Here is an 18,970-nt window from a genome sequence, read left to right as displayed (position 1 = left end):
TGCATACATTTAATTTGTATAGTTCATCAGCACTATTTATTAATAAAAAATAAAAACCAGTGTCTTATAAATCATCCCTGAACATAATAATATCAAATCTTAAACTCAATGTATCCTACATTTTTTATTCAAGTTTTAAAGTCATGACTATCTACGCCTATAAGCCTATCATTCGCATGTCATTTCATCACTGATTTGTTGCCTCATTGACATCAGTTCAATCTTGTCACCTACAAAATGCAGAAGAAGAGAATGAGTAGAAAATACTCAATAAGCATAAATGATCTATCCTACATTTTTTATTCAAATCTTTCCCTTTTTTTGGTAACTGAGGTTATCTTTATCTCAATTCAAAGTTATCATAATCTTAAGGGAATTAATATACTCACTTTAATGACCACTCTCTAGGCTTCCCTTCTAATCCTAGTTGTCATATATCATTACCAATTGATAGACTTGTGGTACTGGCTTATATATCTATGGACCACAATTATCAAACTCTTTATGTTCTAGTAAGTTCTAGCCAATCGATAGACACGCGTGTTAGGATAGTGTTCTATAGCCAATCATTACAATTAATGTTTAATGTAATTATTGATATTTAATTAACAAAAATGACATTTATATTATTTATTTATTATATTAAATAGATAATTGTCCTAAGATTAGTTGAACTATGATAAAGGTATTAGTGTTCTATACTTAATCGTGAGAACCCTATGAACACATTAGATAGTTTGTGAGAAATATGTTCATTATCAGCGTCGGAGACCACAGTCATCTATTGGTCTTTTTGAGAAACTTTAATTCTCTTTCATGTAACTTCTCATATGCGAGCTACCATTTCGAAGAACAAACCCTAAACCAATTCATCAGCGGCTCCGGAGAGCGGCATCCGTTGTTCCCATTGTCTTCCACTTTTTTGGACTAACCTTTTCATCATGCCAGCAGCGCCGGAAATGGGTAGATCTTCCACTTTCTTCAATAGTTTTTTTGGGGTTTATGTTTATTTTGTTTCGACTTTTTCTGACTCCCCTGTTCGTCATGCTATCAGCCAGAGACCAACGTCCGTTATTCCATTTCTTGTGTTATAAATTGGTATAGACGGTAAGTTCTTCCACTTTCTTCCCTAGTCAGTGTATAAACGTTGTGAATCTGCCTTGCTATAAACTTCAATGTATGTAATTTGATACTTTCTTGTTTGTTTGTTTTTTTACTACTATAAACTTCAGTGAATAATTTCTTGTTTGTTTTTTTTTTTTTTAAATTAAAAATAATTAAAAATTATATATTAACAGAAATGTGAAGTTATATATTTTAAAAAAATTAAAATTTAGGAAGAAATTATAAAACTAAAATATATATTAAAAATGCCGGCTGCCTGTTTCTCTTACCTGCCATGTCTCAAGGGGAATAAGGCAGAATGGTTCGAAATGCTCTATTTTTTTGTTGTTTATAATTTATATTTTTTTGTTATATTGTACATTCCTCATTGGGACAAAGTAACTGAATATATACACGTTTTTTGCTTATGAAAATTATTTTGCAACATTTTCTTTTAATCTGCTGTGAACAAAATGGTTATTAAAATTACCATTACTGATTACTAATTTTGAATTGTCAAACGCCCCAACATTAGGCAACGCATCAAGATATAGGCTGGGTACGCTAAATCAGTGGTTCAAAGTTTCTTTTAACCTGAAAGTTTATTCAAAACGGTATATTAAATTCAAAGTTTCAATCACAAGAAAACCTGCTGCTTTCATTCAACTACTTGTATATAAATGAATATTGCAAACCAGTATACAAATGAATAAATGTTTTTCAGGGCATATTATATTTGATAACTACTGGTCTAGAAAATGTCAAGTTGTTGCGGTTGATTAGTCGCTGGATTCTGGATTTGTATATTTGTAGTTAGTGCAGGTTTGTGCTGCTTGGCTGTTGGGTTGAGGGCTTCTGTTTTGCCTTCTGTTGTGATTCTGCTGCTGCTTCAGTTGTGAGGCTTTCTGTTTCGCCTTCCGGAAAATACCAGCATTTCCCTTTTCTCTTTTTGTATATTTATTGTTGCAGCCTCCTCAATCTTGTTTATTTGTTTGTAAAAGAAAAGGGTTCAATTGCAATGATTGTACTCAATGTTTTGGATTTCCCCTGCTATGGTCTCCTTTTGATCATGATTGTGTCGTTTGTCTATGGTGTTTCATTTTCTGAGGCAGCAGATGGGTGACTTTTCTGTTGCAGTAATTGTGGATTGAGCTGTGCTTGATGGTTAAATTATGCTGTGTGAGCTACTGTGTTGATTGGCTGCCAGTTTCTGGTTCTGCTTGGCTGCTGCTGCCAGTACTCATTGTCTCAACTCAAAACTTTCCTATTTCTTTATTTTGATTAAACCAGTGACGTTCCTTGTAATCATTGATTAATTTTATTAGCTTCCCTTTCCAAATAGGATACTGCCTTGTACAATCAAAATGCTTTCACTTTATAAATGAATGAATGATATTATGCAGTCTTTCTAATATTTGTATACTGCTGGGGGTGCTTTCTGGATCCTTTGTTGTGTGAGCTATTGTGTTGATTGTCCACCAGTTTTAGGAGCCTTTTAGTGGTTCTCCAAGAAGCTAAGCTATACAGCTCATTCAAGCACTGAAGCAGAGTATGTAACTGCAACAACTTAACAACCACATCATGTCAAGTTGTTGTAGCTACATATTCTGCTCCAGTGCTTGAAAGAGTTGCGTTGTTTTGCTTAGTTGAGGACTATGAATATGCAATTGCAACAACCATAACATGTCAAGTTGTTTGGATTAGGAGACTCTTGGAAGACTTGAAGCTAAAACAAAATGAAGCAAGTGTGATTTTTTGCAATACCAAATCGGCAATTGCATTCTCCAAAAATCTGGTTCCGCAAGGAAGAACAAAACATGTTGAGACAAAGTATCATTTCATTCGAGAAATGGTTGCAAATAATATTATGGAGCTGCAAATTATCAACAATGAAGAGCAACCGACATATATTCTCACAAAAGCTGTAATTGAAGCTAAATTAATCAAGTTTCGTTCAATGATTGATGTTGAAACCCTCCTTTGAATTAAAGGGGGGAAATGTTAGAAATAATTCAAGTTTGGATTTTTCTTTTCACCGTTGTAATTTTTTGGTTTCGTGTTTCTTGGATATTAGTTTTATAATTAAGGTATAATAGGTCAAAGTAGTGTGTTATCCACCAAGTGTAAGAAAAATTAGGAAATCATGTGTACGTGCGATAACAACCAGGTGGAGAGTGTCTATTTAAAGTCTTGGTTATTTGTTCGGTTTTATTTATCTTCAACTGAAAAATTATTGAAGTCAGTCCTTCTTTCCAAGTCTTATTCAGTTTTTTGGTTACCGTGCAATTGTCAGTAGGTTCCACATTTACCTGCAAAAAGGTGAGGGCCGATTTAAAAGAGTTTGATTCATGACAGAGTCCACTCGTAATCTGACATAATTAATCTCTATTACCAAGCATTAAGAGCTGATCACAAAGTGTATATATATAGTAATTAAAGCGTACAATACTATCTCATATCGATAAATCTTTTTCTCCCCTAGTCCCTAACCCAATTTCGCAAATACAAACTCAAAATCTCCACAATCTTGATGAAACCATCATCTTACTCCAACCCAAAACCTTCTCAATCTATTCAAAATCTTCTTCTACAGTTACAAGAGATCATACTTGTTAACTAGATCGACGACACCAGTAATAGGGGTACATGTATGTTATCAATACCATACATTGCACATAACCTTCAAAAAGGGGAACCCATATCTTCCTGTCTCTCTCTCTCTCTATATATATGTATATGTATACACACACATAGTTGATTGAATAGATACAATTTTAATGTTAATATATAAGGGTTTCAAATGTCATCCGACCAGTCGTTGATCTCACTCTCGTAGAACAGGCCATCAACAATCTGGTCTATCAGTGAATCAATTAAAGTGTTGCAGCTTAAAGTAAACATCCGACCTACTCGATTTCGAGCGCTTGAGAACCAGGCAAAAATGGCAGCAAATATTACAGCTCCCAAACACACTCCTCCTGCTTCTGCAATCCCTTCAACGTCTATCTTTCTGAATAACGAATTTCCGGTCACCGCCTCCTCTATCACTGTTGCTGCAAACACAATCTGAACAACAGAGTAATTAATCCATAACGCCCCATAAAATGTCGAACTTCTGTTGATGATAGAAAGAATAGAAATAAATAATTCTAACGGGTAATTAATTGAATAATGTCTAACCATGGCGAGGCGGCCGGAGATGATCTCGAAGTCCTGACTCTTCTTCGAGCTTTCAATATAATCCGACAGCGTTTCAAAGAACGTTGAGACTTCACCTCCACTTTCCTTTCTCAACTTTATCACTCCCGCTTTATCCGAACCGTACGATCTCAACGTGCACACACGTGGCTGCAAAACGATCTTATTATTCCCGTTCTCACCTTCACCCACGTTCAGTCTCTGGATCTGGACGGGACTCACCGCAGGCTGTTCTTGACTGACGACCGCCGGCTTCTGGGAACCCAGTTGGCAGTGGATTGCACGCGCCACCAAGGCCATGAAGGGGAGAGAGGAGGGGGTTGAGGAGATTTGTCTGTTATTACAGAGAGATTCAGAGAATCTCGGCTTTTTTAAATGCTTTTGTTGGATTCTTCGCCGTGATTTTGAAGACAGGTTTGGTGATGTAAAAAATATAATATTTTATATTGAAGCAAGGAATTTGATGTGACACGTCTTTATTTTTGTGGGGCTTAAGGATGATCCATTTTGTTGGATTGTTCCTGGTAGCTGAAGAATACACGTCGTCGGCTAGCGTTGGTGAGATGATGGATCGACGGACGTGGCGGGGCTGGTGGACATGTGGCGAGCTTAGGGTCGTTGACGTTGCTGTGAAGGGAAAGTGTTATTGACGATTTATGGAGGTAGCTTTGAAGATTGAAGTGATGGATGGAAAATTATTTGAACGTGACGATATTAAAGAGGTGAAAGAGATGTGTGTGGACTCTAAATAGATACGCTTTCTTTAATAAAAATAAAAATAAAATAAGAGTATTTTTTTAATTTGTCATTCCATTGTGAGAAACGTTTTAACAATTATGTAAAGAGTTGTTTCATATTTTCTCAAATACTTTTGATATAAAAGATAAAAATTCATTGGTTGTTGAAATTTATTGTCACATGATATACACAATTCAAACTTTTTTACAAACTAGGTTATGGTATTGGTGAAGAGGATCTAACCAAAGATATTTATGTCTATTTTAAGGATATACGTTAAATATAAAGAAAGAGTTTGATACATAGGTTTGTTGTTTGAGTTACGGTTAGATTCGAATCGAGTCAGTTTGAGCTTGAGTTTAAACTCGGTTCGATCGAGTCTGAAACAAGCTAGCTTTAATCGAGCTCGATCGAGCTTGAGCTACTCGTCAGATTTTTTAATTAAAATTTTTTATACAAAACAACATCGTTTTGATCCATATATATTAAAACGACGTCGTTTTGATAACGAAAAACGAACTGAATCAAATTCGAGCCAGCCTTAGTTAAGAGATATTAGGTGTCTATTTGCGTATCTCATATGTTTCCCCTTTTCCCTTGGTGATCCTTTATATGTGTAGGATTTAGTTAAGAGGTTGTAGTGCTATTAGTTAAAAGGGAGAAAGACTATTTCCCACCTAACTTTTGATGCGTTTTCAAAATGTCACTCACGACAGATGAAAATCCACTTTTCCCACCCATGACCAAACTGTCGTCAAATTTTTCAGTTAGAGACAGGGGCAAAATCATCATTTGCTATTTAAACCCTTAAAACTTTAAAATTTTATCGTTTCCCCCCTCCAGGTTTTAAAAACTAATAACTAACCCATCCTCAAAGTTTGAAAAGTTTAGATTTCACCCCTAGGGTTTGCTTCCTTCTCCGGCCACCACCGACGGCCGACGCAATCGATCGATCTTTCATCTTTGACTACAAATGATGACTCTTCGTCTCTCAGATCTGGACGACGCTACAGACGAAGGACGACGCTTCGTCATCCTTCGTCGTAGCGTCTAGACGACGCCACAAGCGACGAAGGACGGCGAAGAGTCGTCCTTCGTCATTTGGGTGAAGCGACGAAGAGAGACCTCTTCGTCGCACCACCGTGCGATGAAGAGATCTTTGTCTCTTCGTTGCATCGTGCAACGAAGAGATCTCCGTCTCTTCATTGCATCATGCGACGAAGAGATCTATGTCTCTTCGTCGCACTGTGCGACGAGGAGATGAAGATCTCTTCATCGCACCACCGTCGTCGTACCAGAAGAAGGAAGAGGTCGGTGACGACGTCCAGAGATGAAGATCTCTTCATTGCACCACCGTCGTCGCACCAAGAGAAGGAAGAGGCCGGTGACGACGCCGAAGATGACGTCCAGAGATGAAGTTAAAGAATGAGGGTGAAACTGCTAGTTTTGAAAGTTATGGGGGGCAACTGTATTTTGAAAAATATGGAAACCCTAGGTTTGGGGGTGAAAATGTTAGTTTTCAAAGTTTAAAAACTTTAGGTAAGGTGAAATGTTAGTTTTTAAAACCTAAGGGGGTCAATTTGGGATGAATTTTGCAGACTAAATTGAGAGGTATTTTTGTCATTTCATCTAACAAGGGTAAAATGGATATTTTACCCTTATGCAAACAGATATCATCCAAATTAACGGCTCATGGGTGGGAAAAGTAGATTTTCATCTACCGTGGATGATATTTTGAAAACGCATCAAAAGTTAGGTAGGAAATAGTCCTTTGCCCTTAGTTAAAAATTTTAAAATCAAATTTAAATATAAACTTTCTAATTGGTTGCATTAATGATAGGATAACGATCAAAACTAATTATACATAGACCTGACAAAATGAGTGAATTACCCACAGGTATCCACTCAAAAAATAGGTATAGGTTTCAAATTTTTGGATTCATACATGTTTAGATCCGTATCTATATAACGCTCGTTTTTATGGGAGGGTTAGATATACTCGTGAGTTACCTATAATATAAAATCATCTATAAATAACATTTATATTACACAAATTTCCTTCTTAAATGAGATGTTTATAACTATAATATCAAGGCTTTGAGAGCTTACAACACGTTTTCCTATATTTGGACCCATTAAAGCACCTATTTAGGTGTTAATTAAACAAATTATGTTGACATTTGGCCATCTTTCTGTGATTTTTCCTCTGTTCAGATAGTTATTCATTTGCATTTCATCATCCATTCTACAATTATATTGACATTTTAACGGAAATAAAGGAGCTTTGTGGTGGTATTTTTGTTGTCCGGTAAGTTTTAGTAAACATTTGATTAGTGCTCCCTTTGAATTTTATTGGATAACTAAAACATGAAATATTAAACTTAATAAGTCAATAAATACACGTAAACCGTACTTGCCGGGCTGGGTTTGACCCGGCTTGCACATGGCTTGGCCCCCCTGTTTGTCAGGTTTAATTATGCATGAAGTTATTATTTTTTTATCTTGGGCATATGACATAGAGTTGGTGTTTACTGACGAGACACATTATTTGATTGGAGGATGTATGTCTGCTAATCGACGCATGAGTATTGCTTCTACCAATTGGTTGCTTCTTGAGTAGACATTCTATAGGTAGGGAATTATCATATAATAATTGTCTCCAATTTTTGGTGTGAATGAGACCATTGAAAACTTTTTTCTCTGCTTGCTTAGATTGATGCCATGTGGAGATTATGAGATCTTCATACTTTCTTACTTGGCAAAATAATTTCTTCGTACGCTTTAGGTCATGCTATAATCATGTCGTTTTTTTTCTCTGTGAAAGTTGATGTTAACATGTGTCTTGGAATTGCACCGATTTTTGATTTACCTAATATGGCTATAAAAAGCTTCATTTGACACCAATTTATAAAATGGTGAGTTACTCAACTTTGAGAATTTTTCATCACTAGCTAACTAACTAGTTTTGGTTTTGTAGGTTGGAACATGATGTTTCTTGTGGTATGTTTGTCTATGACAGAAGAAAAGAGTTTGGGCATTGACTCTTCTTTGAAGAAAGATGATATGGTAGATGAGTGTCTGTTTATTCTTTTAGTATAGTTAATAAAGAACGTATGTGTTTTTTTTCATTGTAGTAAATAGGATTATGCAATTAGTGTGGGTACATGTAGGCATATTGCACCTTAATGGTTTTCCTAATGTGTTTCAAAACACTTGAATGACTAATATAATCTTGGGTGGGAAAGGGGGAAGGATAGTTAATAGGATTATTTAAAAATTAATGCAAATTAAAACTTTTACTCAAACTATTAACCAAAACCACACAACATAAACATTATGAACAAAGTAAATAGAGATGGAAAGAAATATTCAAAATTTATAGTGGTTCGAAGTTTTTTCTTCCAAACCTCTGACGTTTAGTTCTTCAAGCAATTGGCTTAAAGTTTCACTCATAAAGAATCTCTTCTTTATAATAGTTCTCCAAGAATTTACTTAAACACACTAGTTGATTCAAGATTACATCTAATACATTAGTTTTTCTAAGATTTCACCCAACAAAAATTTAATATAGAAAATCTTAACTGAGAATGTCTCTACAAAGGTTAATATAAAGAGTAAGCACACAAATTTCTCTCAAATATGAGTTATAAGCTAAGGAAAGAATTTTTCGAGGAGCATAAGAGTATATGATTTGACATGTACATTCTCTAACTTTTTCCAACTCAAAAGAGCTTTAATTTATAGTCTTAGATAGTCGAAATGGTCGATATGACTGTTGAATAGAGATTTCTATCTGTTTGCATTTGCAAGGGATGTTTCTCTTGTGAAAACACTAGTGCACAAGTGCGCATGCTTGATGCACAATCATCCTAGACAAGAAAATCATCTTGTTAGACGAATTCAACATTGGTTAGATTAAAAGTCAATTTTTCTTTTCGCACCACACGTCTAAATAGATGTCTTTTTCCAATGCATGTTCGTTACTCCCTTTATATCTCAAGGCCTTCCAAAATTCCAAAGTCATAAACGTTGAGTATGAATGAAGACTTGAACAATTGAAATTTTGCTAATGCATGGGTATCCTTGGCCTTGTCACGAGCGTTCATGGCATTTTTCTTTTACTTCTTTATAATGCATAACGACTTATGTACGAGGAAAATTTCTTGACTTTTTTTCGATGATGCATGAGAATCCTTCATTCTAAAGCATAAGTGTTCTTTTCTGTTTGGATTTTGCCCATGTTGACTTTGCTTGATTTCGAATGACTAAAGATGCATGATGACCTTTTTTTCATGACTGGCTTGAAAATGTAAATGGATTGGTGTCTTTCCTTTAATGCATGGTCGTGCATTGAGTTTGTATTTGCATTTTTCAAGTTTTGAATCAAATTTTAAAATGTGAAAAATGCAATTTAAAAACTCTCCTTAACTTTAACAATTTTGTGCAAAAGTTACCAAGGTTTTAAGACTACAGTTTGCATAACATGTTTAAAGGAAATTGCATGGTCTTGACAAATTATGTTCACCTTTTGTCCCTTTTTCTTTTAGTCACATGTTCATAATCTTATTAATAATTTAACATGTAGTTATTAATCATGGTTTCATGTATTCAACATATCTCTACCCCTTTTTCACATTAATCAAAATAAAGCTAATGAAACCTAACAACGATAAATCAAGATACAATAACTTACCAAACCAAATTAGTTGCATATACTAACTTCATAAGACATTAAAAAAAGAAAACAAAATTCATCAACATCCATCATTCATGTTAATATCCATATAACACGTTCAACTAAAATAGTATCAATTCAACATTCAATCGTTTAACCATTATCGATTAAACATTCAACATTTATCCAAAATATCATCAATATACCTCGTTATCAACCATTCAAATAATAATCAACATGTCCAAGCAAAAAAAATCATATCCAACTTAACCATTCCAACAAGAAGCGGTTTCATCATCAATATACCATTATTTAAACAAAGTTACTATTAATAAGGTATTTGCACAATGTTCCAAAATTAATACCAAGTTAACCATATCATCAAAGGCATTAAAACTAATATTAACAAGAATAATGGAGCAAGGTTAAATAACAACATATAGATGTTTCTTAAGATGATATTAGATGCAAAATGAGTTCAAAAAATGTAAAGTGCATGGAAAATAGTCATCATGGTTGTAGAGGGGAAATATCATCTCGATGCCCAGTGAATCGATTACTATACTCATAAAAGTCTTTGTTGAGGCAGGTGACTTTTACTTCAACATGAGTAGGTCATCCATCCATTTCTCTTAACACTACACCCATAATATCATATCTCAACTCCAAAGTATCAAATTGTCCTTCCATATATTAGATGATACGGTCCACACCACTCGAGGATAAATCCTTAACCCTTATATCGGTTCTCACTCGTTTCACTTGTCTTGAACTTGATTCGAGCATAGAGAGATTAGTAGGCTTAGCTGGCTCCTCCCAAGCTTCTTCTTCTCTTGTTTTTTCCCTTTCTTCTCCCCCAACATCCATCAAGCACCACTCATTTTTATGAACTTTTTTTTATCATCCTTATCTTAAATAAAGTATCCTCATTTAACTAGTGAGTTGCCTTAAATTTCTTCAATTGCTCTTTATCATCATCATCAAAGGTAAGTCCCAACTTTAAAGTAATAAAATTTATCAAGATGACAAACATTATCTCACATCCATCATCTGTAATTTCTAGCAACTTGCAAATTAACCATTTAGTAGTGACTACTTTTTTACCATGGATAATCACCTCCATTAACACCATATCCCAAACTGTAACATGCCCATTAGTATTTTTTTTCTTGCATTTAAAGTGTAAGAATCACACAGTGCAACATCCTTAACACCAGACTATCTGGCATTATTGATTTAGATGTCTAAGTCATAAACTTTTCTACCTCCTAATTCATGCCAAACTAAATTTGAAATAAAGTTTTTTAGGGTATTTGATATACCATCACACACATAAATGAACCACTTAGCTAACTTTTCTAATTCAACTTGTACTCAATACTCATAAGTCTAAATCTTATGGTATAACTGATTAAATTTTTCATGAATGTTTTAGCTCCTTAATTATACCTACTGATGCTAAGGAATCATACAGTACAATATCCTTAACACCAAACTATTTGACATGATTGCTTTGGATGTGTATAAGTCATAAACTTCTTTACCTCCTAATTCATGCCAAACTGAATTTGAAATAAAGTTTTTTAGGATATGCGATATACCATCACAATCATAATCCAACCACTCTGCTAACTTTTCTAGTTCAACTTATACTCATTACTCTTAATTCTAAATCTCATGGTATAACTGATTACATTTTCCTTAGCATCAGTAGGTATAATTAAAGAGCTAAAACATTCATACACTATGTCTTCATAAACATATGGATTCATGAAAAAAAACGTTTTCCTATCTTTGTTGTCTAATCATCCTAGCTAACTCTCACCAATACTTAGTTGATGCATAATTTTCATTCCTAAACAATGACCATGGAGAATGCCTTTATGCTAGATTTCATCGAGCTTGTTCCCTTAAACTAGATTTCTGAACATAATGTTAAAGTTATTCTTTGAAAAATTTACAAGTATTTTCTTCATTGGAGCTATTTGGAATTTATGGATTGTGCTTGAAAAGACATAAAGAGGACAAAATTGCACGAACGGAGCTGCTTATAGGTGATTTTGGTGAAGATGAGTTCTCTTAAATGCAAGATTTTATGAAAAATAATAAGTATTTTGAAAAAAAAAATAGAGGTTGTAGCGAAGAGAAATCATAATGCTAGGCTTAGGGTTCATGAGAAAATGCAAATGAAAGCCCAAATTTTCTTACATAGTGTTATGGGGATGAGCATGCATTCACAAAAATTTAAAATATAAGCCCTAAATATGCATAGGCATGTACTGCTTGTACATGGTCATGCATGCATTTTTTTAAAAAATTTGAAAATAGATGTGCATGGGCATTTATACCACATGGACAATCGTGCTTGAGTGAAACGAATGACATGTAGCTCAAATTGGTTGATTGAGTTTCATGAATTGGCATGCATAAAAATGCATGATCGCTTGTTAACTAAATTTCAAAAAAATTTAAAAATTAAGATTATGCTATGAAAACAATGATTTTTACATCAAATCAAAATATTGTACGATATGAATCTTGGATATTTTGATCCCTTTCGAGGAAGATTTTTGCAAATTAAGTTACGATTAATGTCGAGCAAAAGTTTGGATCAATTTGATTTGAATTTGCTTTAAGCATTATAAATACAATTATGCATGCAAACACATATCAAAAAACATATGTTCGATCAATTTGCATACAATAAATACATATTAATCAACCAGAAACATATTCATGTTTAAAACATACCAATAATATATAAATTAAGACATATTCATACAACTTTCATGCGATAACACATATCAACAAATATCAAATGAGTAAATTAAATTGTATACTTATGAACAGTAACTATTGAAGCATTTGATTACCTTAACTTGTGTATCTCATCAAAACCACTCAAACAGACTTATATACTCATATTCACACAGTCAACTAATTTAATATTCTGATTAAGAGCACATGACTCTTAAATTGAAAACATTATGTACTTACTTGAGAGAGGTTGATTATCCAAGATATCTTTTGAATGAAGAATTAATATTTGATTTTGCTTGATGCTCAACATTCTTCACTTTGGAGTTGTCACCCTCATTGATTTTCCTTTCAACTTTGAGTTAGGTGTACAATCTCTAAAACCTAGTTATGTGCCTTGTACAACCACTCATTTGATAATTCTTTGATTCTAATACAATAGGACATACTTATAAAGAAATTCAAGTTATCTTTGGTACCTAAATGGTTTTGGGTCTACTTGGGTTAGTCTTCACTGTCCCTTTAGGAACCCAAACATTCTTATTTTGAATGGTTTGTCATTCTTAATTAGATATTTCTCTATAGTATGTCCAATAAAAATACAAAATTTGCATTTTAAATGCAATGAATAAGAATTCTTTAATGACCTATATGATTTTGTGAAAGGATTAATTCCATTATAACCTCTACCTTTTATATTTAAACCACTTTTTTAAGTTTCAAGCATCTCATCTAATATTTTAGTGCCAACTTTGATTTTTTCAAGAATTTCATTTGAACTAGACATCTTCCATTATCAAGAATTTCATTGAGCTAGTAGTGTATGAATTTGTATCGATTCTATTATATATTGGTTATTCATACATAAACCAAGACTAACCTCTAGCTAGACATAATGACAACTCAACCAACAAAGTTTCAGTGATTTGACTTTTAACCTATCAACATGACGGATACCATACAATCTATTCCTCTCATTACATAATGACATCTTTTGATAATTTCTGATTTAGTTTTGGCAAGAGTATTTAAGCAATTTACCCATTTTTATAAATGAGGTTGTATTCAATTGTTTGGAGTTAATATTAATTGTTTTTATTTAATGCATGCTCAAAATAGTCAATCTAATAACATTTTTTTTTAGAGGGCAGTACTTTTAGAGAAGGTGTTATGAGTTGGTACCAGAGCATAATTTTTTGGTATCCAAAAAGTGTTTAAAAGTATTTGTGTAGCCAAATTAAATAGGAATGGAAGTTCTTCACGCCTTACTAATTGCACTTACAATTGATAATTGTAAGTTCAATTTTATTTGTATTTGCTAAGTTTTTTTTTTGGGAGACTTATAGCTGTAGGGTTTTAGGAAAAATATAAGGAGAACTAAAGCCTATACCAAGAATACTCAAACAAATAACCTACATATGAGTCAATATGAGGGGTAACACCCTAAGTTTCCTAGTTAGGTCTGAGTGCTTAGAATATTAGAGATATTTTTTGAGAAATGTTTAAGGAGCAGACAGGTGCTCCAGCTTAAGGTATTGAGTCAACATAAGTATTGTCAACATAGTCTCAAGGATCAATGAGGTGACTTCAACACCAACCATAACACCAACAGTATTACCAGCCAAGACTTAACTGCATCCCATTTTTAATGTACTGAACATACACCAACCTTATAAATTTTATGGAGCTAAGGATTCGATTATAGCTGAAGGGTGGCTAGAACCAGTAGAAAATGTTGTGAGCTTGTTTGATGTAAATGATTGGGAAAGAGTTAGATATGCCACTTACTTATTCAAGTCTAATATGAGAACATGGTGGAACTTAGTCTTTGAGACTATTAAGATTTCAAAGATGTCTTAGTTTGAGTTCAGAGGGAAATTTGAGGTTGAGCACAAGTGTTTCTTACCTTTATGCAGGGTATAGATTCAATGAAAGAATACTCCACTAAGTTTAATCACTTGACAAGGTATGCCTCCAAGATAGCTAATATAGAGAGGGTGAATGGATAAATTTGTGTACAAGCTTAATCTAACCATAGCTCGAAATGTGAAGATAGGACAAACATTACCTTAGACTTACAGTGAAGCCTTGAGTAAGGCATTGTAGGCAGAGGTTTTTGTGAGGAGGATGTATGGCCAAACCTCTACCTAAATAACATTTATGCTAGTACCAATTCCAACATCATTATCAATATAGTAGTCAGATAGTAGTAGTACCTCGATTCATAGAAGTCTTCCTTTATAAAGGAAAGTGAAGAAACCATTTTAGCCCAAGCGTAACAAGAAAGACTGGAAGAATAATAAGAAACAGAAAGGGTCAGATATTCTTACATGCTAGAGATATGACGGACATCATAAAGAAGAGTGCTTGATAGGGTAAACAGTTTATTATAAGAGTTATCAGCTAGGGCATATGACTAGGTCTTGTCTTAAGGATCTAGTTTAACTCGAGCAGCTAGTAGGAAAAGTCACTACCAAAGTGTACACCATCACCCAGGGGTTAGCTGAGGCTAATTCGATTGAAGCTACTGGTAAGATTTCTTTCCTTGGTACTCCAATTTACATTTTAATTGATTATAGTGCTATATAATGTTTTTTAGCCAATAGTTTAGTAGAGAGATTAGAAATAAACTAGTTAGGGTGACTTAGAAGGTTAAGATAGAGTTACTAGATGGTAGGTCAGTGATTAGTGATAAGATGATGATGGGATAGGTTATTGATATACAGGACAAACAACTTCTTATGGACTTGATAACGTTCAAGATAACAGATTTTGACAAAATTTTGGGGATGGATTTCTTAGGAAGGAATGAAGCTAAGGTTGACTATCCACATAAAAAAGTTTGGTTCAGCCTTGAGAATGGTACCAATTTGAGTTCAATAAGGGGCATATTAGGAGTTTGATGGTCATTGCCTTGAAGTCAAAAAAAATACTAAGTAAGAGGTGTACAGGTTTCTTGGCTCATGTAGTGAGTAAAGTAGAATTAGGCTTGAGCATTGAGAAGACTGTAGTGATTCAAGAGTTTTCGTATGTCTTCTTGAAAAAGTTACTACGATTAACTCCTAAACAAGAGGTAAATTTTAACATAGAATTGACACTAGACATAACACCTATATCTAAGGTATCCTACAAAATGGCTTTAATTGAGTGACAAGAGTTAAAAAAGTAACTCAAAGAATTATTAAAGAATGGCTTTGTTAGATTGTGTCACTCTCCTTGGGGAGCTCTTATCCTATTTGTCAAGAAGAAAGATAGATCCATGAGGATGTACATAAATTACAGAAAGGTAAATAAGAAAACAATGAAGAACAAGTATTTGTTACCCAATATATATAATCTATTTAACCCGTTGAGAGGATATGTTATGTTCTCTAAGATCAATTTGAGGTCAAGCTACCATCAAGTAAGCGTGACTGAGCTAGATATATCTATGAAAACTTTCCAAATGAGGTATGACCATTTTGAGTTTGTAGTGATGTCATTTGGACTAACCAATGCCTCTGTAGTATTTATGGATTTGATAAACAGAGTATTTCATAACTGCCTAGATAACTTTATAATAGTCTTCATAAATGACATATTGGTATATTCTAAAAGTCACGAGAAACATGAGTGGCATTTGAGCTTACTTTGTAGAGGTTAAAGGGAAAACAACTGTATGCAAAGTTTTCCAAAAGTTAGTTCTAGCTAGATAAAATAACCTTCTTGGGACATATGGTTTCAGCAAAAGTTATATCATTAGACCCAAGTATGATCAAAATAGTTCTAGATTTTTAGAGGCCAAATACAGACAAGGAGGTTCGTATCTTTCTAGGTTTGGCTGGGTATTACTAAAGGTTTGTTAAGGGTTCTCCAAGCTAGTAAGACCACTCACAACTCTCGCTAAAAAGGAAACTCAATTTCAATGATCAAATTCTTGTGAGGAAAGTTTCTAAAAGTTAAAAGGAATATTGACTTCTACTCTAGTATTAGATGTACCAAAGGAAGAGGTCAAGTATGATTTGTATACCAATGTATCTCACAATGGTTTAGAGCTAGTATTGATATAGTGAGGCAAGGTTATAATATATGCCTCGAGATAGCTAAAAGATTTCAAGATTAGATACCCTACTCATGTACTAGAGTTAGCAATTATAATGTTTGCTCTTAAGATTTAGAGACACTACTTATATGGGGTAAGTTACAATATCTACATTGATCACAAGAGCCTTAGATACTTCTTCACTTAGAAAGAGCTTAATATGAGATAGAGAAAATAACTCAAACTAGTAAAGGATTATGATTATGATATCAAGTATTATCTAAACAGGCCAATGTAGTTATAAATGGCCTTAGTAGGAAAATGTTCTTGTCATGTTTGACAGTTCAAAGAAAGATTTAGTTAGATTAGGATCGAGAGTAAATTGAGTTAGTAATTAGAGTTTTAGCCAAATTAGAGATTAAATCTACATTAGTAAAGAAAATCAAGATAGCTTAGTTTTAGGATGATTGATGTAAACAGAGGATTCATAATGGTCTCGAGTTAGATTTTTAGGAGATAAATAATGTCTTTAAGTTCAGAGATAGAATTTATGTTCCTCTAGTGAATAAGTTAAGACAAAGAATTCTTTCAAAAGCTTACAGTTCTCTTTACATGGCTCATCTAAAAGATGTAAAAATGTATCAAGATTTGAGAATGAGTTTCTGGTGGTCCAACATGAAGAAAGATATGGGTGAGTATGTGATCAGGTGTTTTACTTGTTAGTAGATTAAGGTTAAACACCAAAGACTATTAGGATCACTCTAGCCATTGAGTGTCCCCAAATAGAAGTGAAAGCATATTTCCATAGAATTTATTATTGGGTTCCAAAGAGTTCAAAGTGGATCTAATATGCTTTGGGTAATGGTCGATAGATTAAACAAGGCAATGTATTTCTTGCCTGTCAAGGACATTACCCCTACTGATCAGCTAAGAAAGTTTTACGTCTAAGAAATCATCAGATTACATAAAATGCCCAAGAAGATTATATCAGATAGGGACAAAAGGTTTGTGTCTATCTTTTGGAGGAATTTGCATAGATCATTAGGCATTAATCTAGCATTCAGTACAACTTACCATTCATAAACAGATGGTTAAACTGGGAAGACTAACCAGGTGTTAGAGGACAAGTTAAGAGCTTATTTTTTGGATCATAGGATGACTTAAATTAAGATGTTTCCTTTAGTAGAGTTCACCTACAATAATAATTGTCAGGCAACGATTTAGATAATGTCTTATGAGGCACTTTATAGTAAAATGTGTCATTCTACTTTACATTGGGATGAATTAGGCAGAAGAGAATAACACCTCCTAGAGCCCAATAATAAAATGATTGAAGACGTTTAATTGATCAGATAGAAAATGAAATAACGTAGGATCAATAGAAAAGCTATATTGATAAGAGATGTCGAGATTTAGAGTTCAATGTTGATAACCAAGTTTTCATCAAAGTAGCCCGATTTAAGTATATGATGAGGTTTAAGAGAAAAAGTATACTAGCTCCCAAGTATGTCGTCCTATATGAGATAGTAGAGAGGGTCGTAAGGATGGCTTATAAGCTTGCGTTATCAAAGAGCATAGATCATATTCATGATGTATTTCAGGTTTTGTCGTTGCTCAAGTATACTGGTAATCTTTCTCATGTGTTAAGGATTGGGGAGATTTAGTTATCAGAGGATTTAATTTATAAGGAGAGATTGGTTCAAATTCTAGATATGAGGGTCAAACAGTTTAGGAACCAATAGATTCCACTAGTCAAAGTTCTTTAGAGAGATTGCAAGATTGAAGAGGTTACTTGGGAGATAGAACAAACCATGAGAGATAAGCATCCTAAGCTATTTCTAGTAAATTTTAATGTCAAAATTCCATTAAAGAGGAAGGAATTGTGACATCCATAGATACATCCCAATGGTAAGATAGCTTTTTTGCATGAGTTAGCATGATTTTGAAAGTCAAAATATGGGCTTGAGGTGATAAATGGCTATGTTTAGTGAGGACATGCTTGTTTATCATGCCACATTAGCGAAATAAGATGAATCCATGTGAAATTTAAATTTAAGTGACACATGCCCTTATATGTGTTGAATGTAGTTTCAATTTATAAAAGACACGTTGCTGCATTTTAGGGATTATTATCCAATCCCTAAACACATGAAATTGAGAGAGGAAGAGAGGGATTTCTAGAATGACAATCTAGCTTCCATGTAATAGCTTTGGTGGTTTGCTTTTGACGACGTGGTAACGAGGAAAGAAGAGAGAAGGAAATCTATTTGAGTGATTCATTTTCTATGAATCGAGGTAAGTACAATTTGCTATATTAGGGTTTAATTCAAATTATTGCTATTGTTTTATGAACCTTGATAATGATAATTTCCATGATATTAATAAAGTTGCATAATTAGGGTATTGTTTATTATCATATTGCATGTTGAGGGTAAATTTATATGTGGTGATAATTGTGGTCATATAGTAAGACTTTA

The 18,970-nt window shown here is 33.7% G+C and overlaps 1 protein-coding gene and 1 long non-coding RNA gene across 4 annotated transcripts; one reads left to right on the top strand and one right to left on the bottom strand.

Moving 5' to 3' along the window:
- The first annotated feature begins 654 nt into the window (after nucleotides 1-654).
- Nucleotides 655-2,518, top strand: LOC123205440. 3 transcript variants are annotated; one of them, XR_006499846.1, is made up of 3 exons: nucleotides 655-963; nucleotides 1,055-1,107; nucleotides 1,927-2,518. It is a non-coding gene; the product is annotated as an uncharacterized LOC123205440 (long non-coding RNA). The 3 variants fall into 3 exon arrangements; XR_006499847.1 differs by having other exon boundaries at nucleotides 1,918-2,518; XR_006499845.1 differs by having other exon boundaries at nucleotides 656-963; nucleotides 2,220-2,518.
- Nucleotides 2,519-3,474: 956 nt separating this feature from the next.
- On the bottom strand, nucleotides 3,475-4,725 carry LOC123205439 (stress enhanced protein 2, chloroplastic-like). Its single transcript, XM_044622390.1, has 2 exons — nucleotides 4,285-4,725; nucleotides 3,475-4,170 (listed from the first exon to the last, which is right to left on the bottom strand). Exons 1-2 carry the CDS (start codon nucleotides 4,600-4,602, stop codon nucleotides 3,901-3,903), a joined length of 588 nt encoding a protein of 195 aa, XP_044478325.1. The 5' UTR covers nucleotides 4,603-4,725; the 3' UTR covers nucleotides 3,475-3,900.
- Between the last annotated feature and the right edge of the window lie 14,245 nt (nucleotides 4,726-18,970).

This window comes from Mangifera indica, unplaced genomic scaffold (assembly GCF_011075055.1).
Source record: "Mangifera indica cultivar Alphonso unplaced genomic scaffold, CATAS_Mindica_2.1 Un_0005, whole genome shotgun sequence".
NCBI lineage: Eukaryota > Viridiplantae > Streptophyta > Magnoliopsida > Sapindales > Anacardiaceae > Mangifera > Mangifera indica.
The sequence above is the reverse complement of the archived record's forward strand: the minus strand, read 5'-3'. Positions and strand labels throughout refer to the sequence as shown.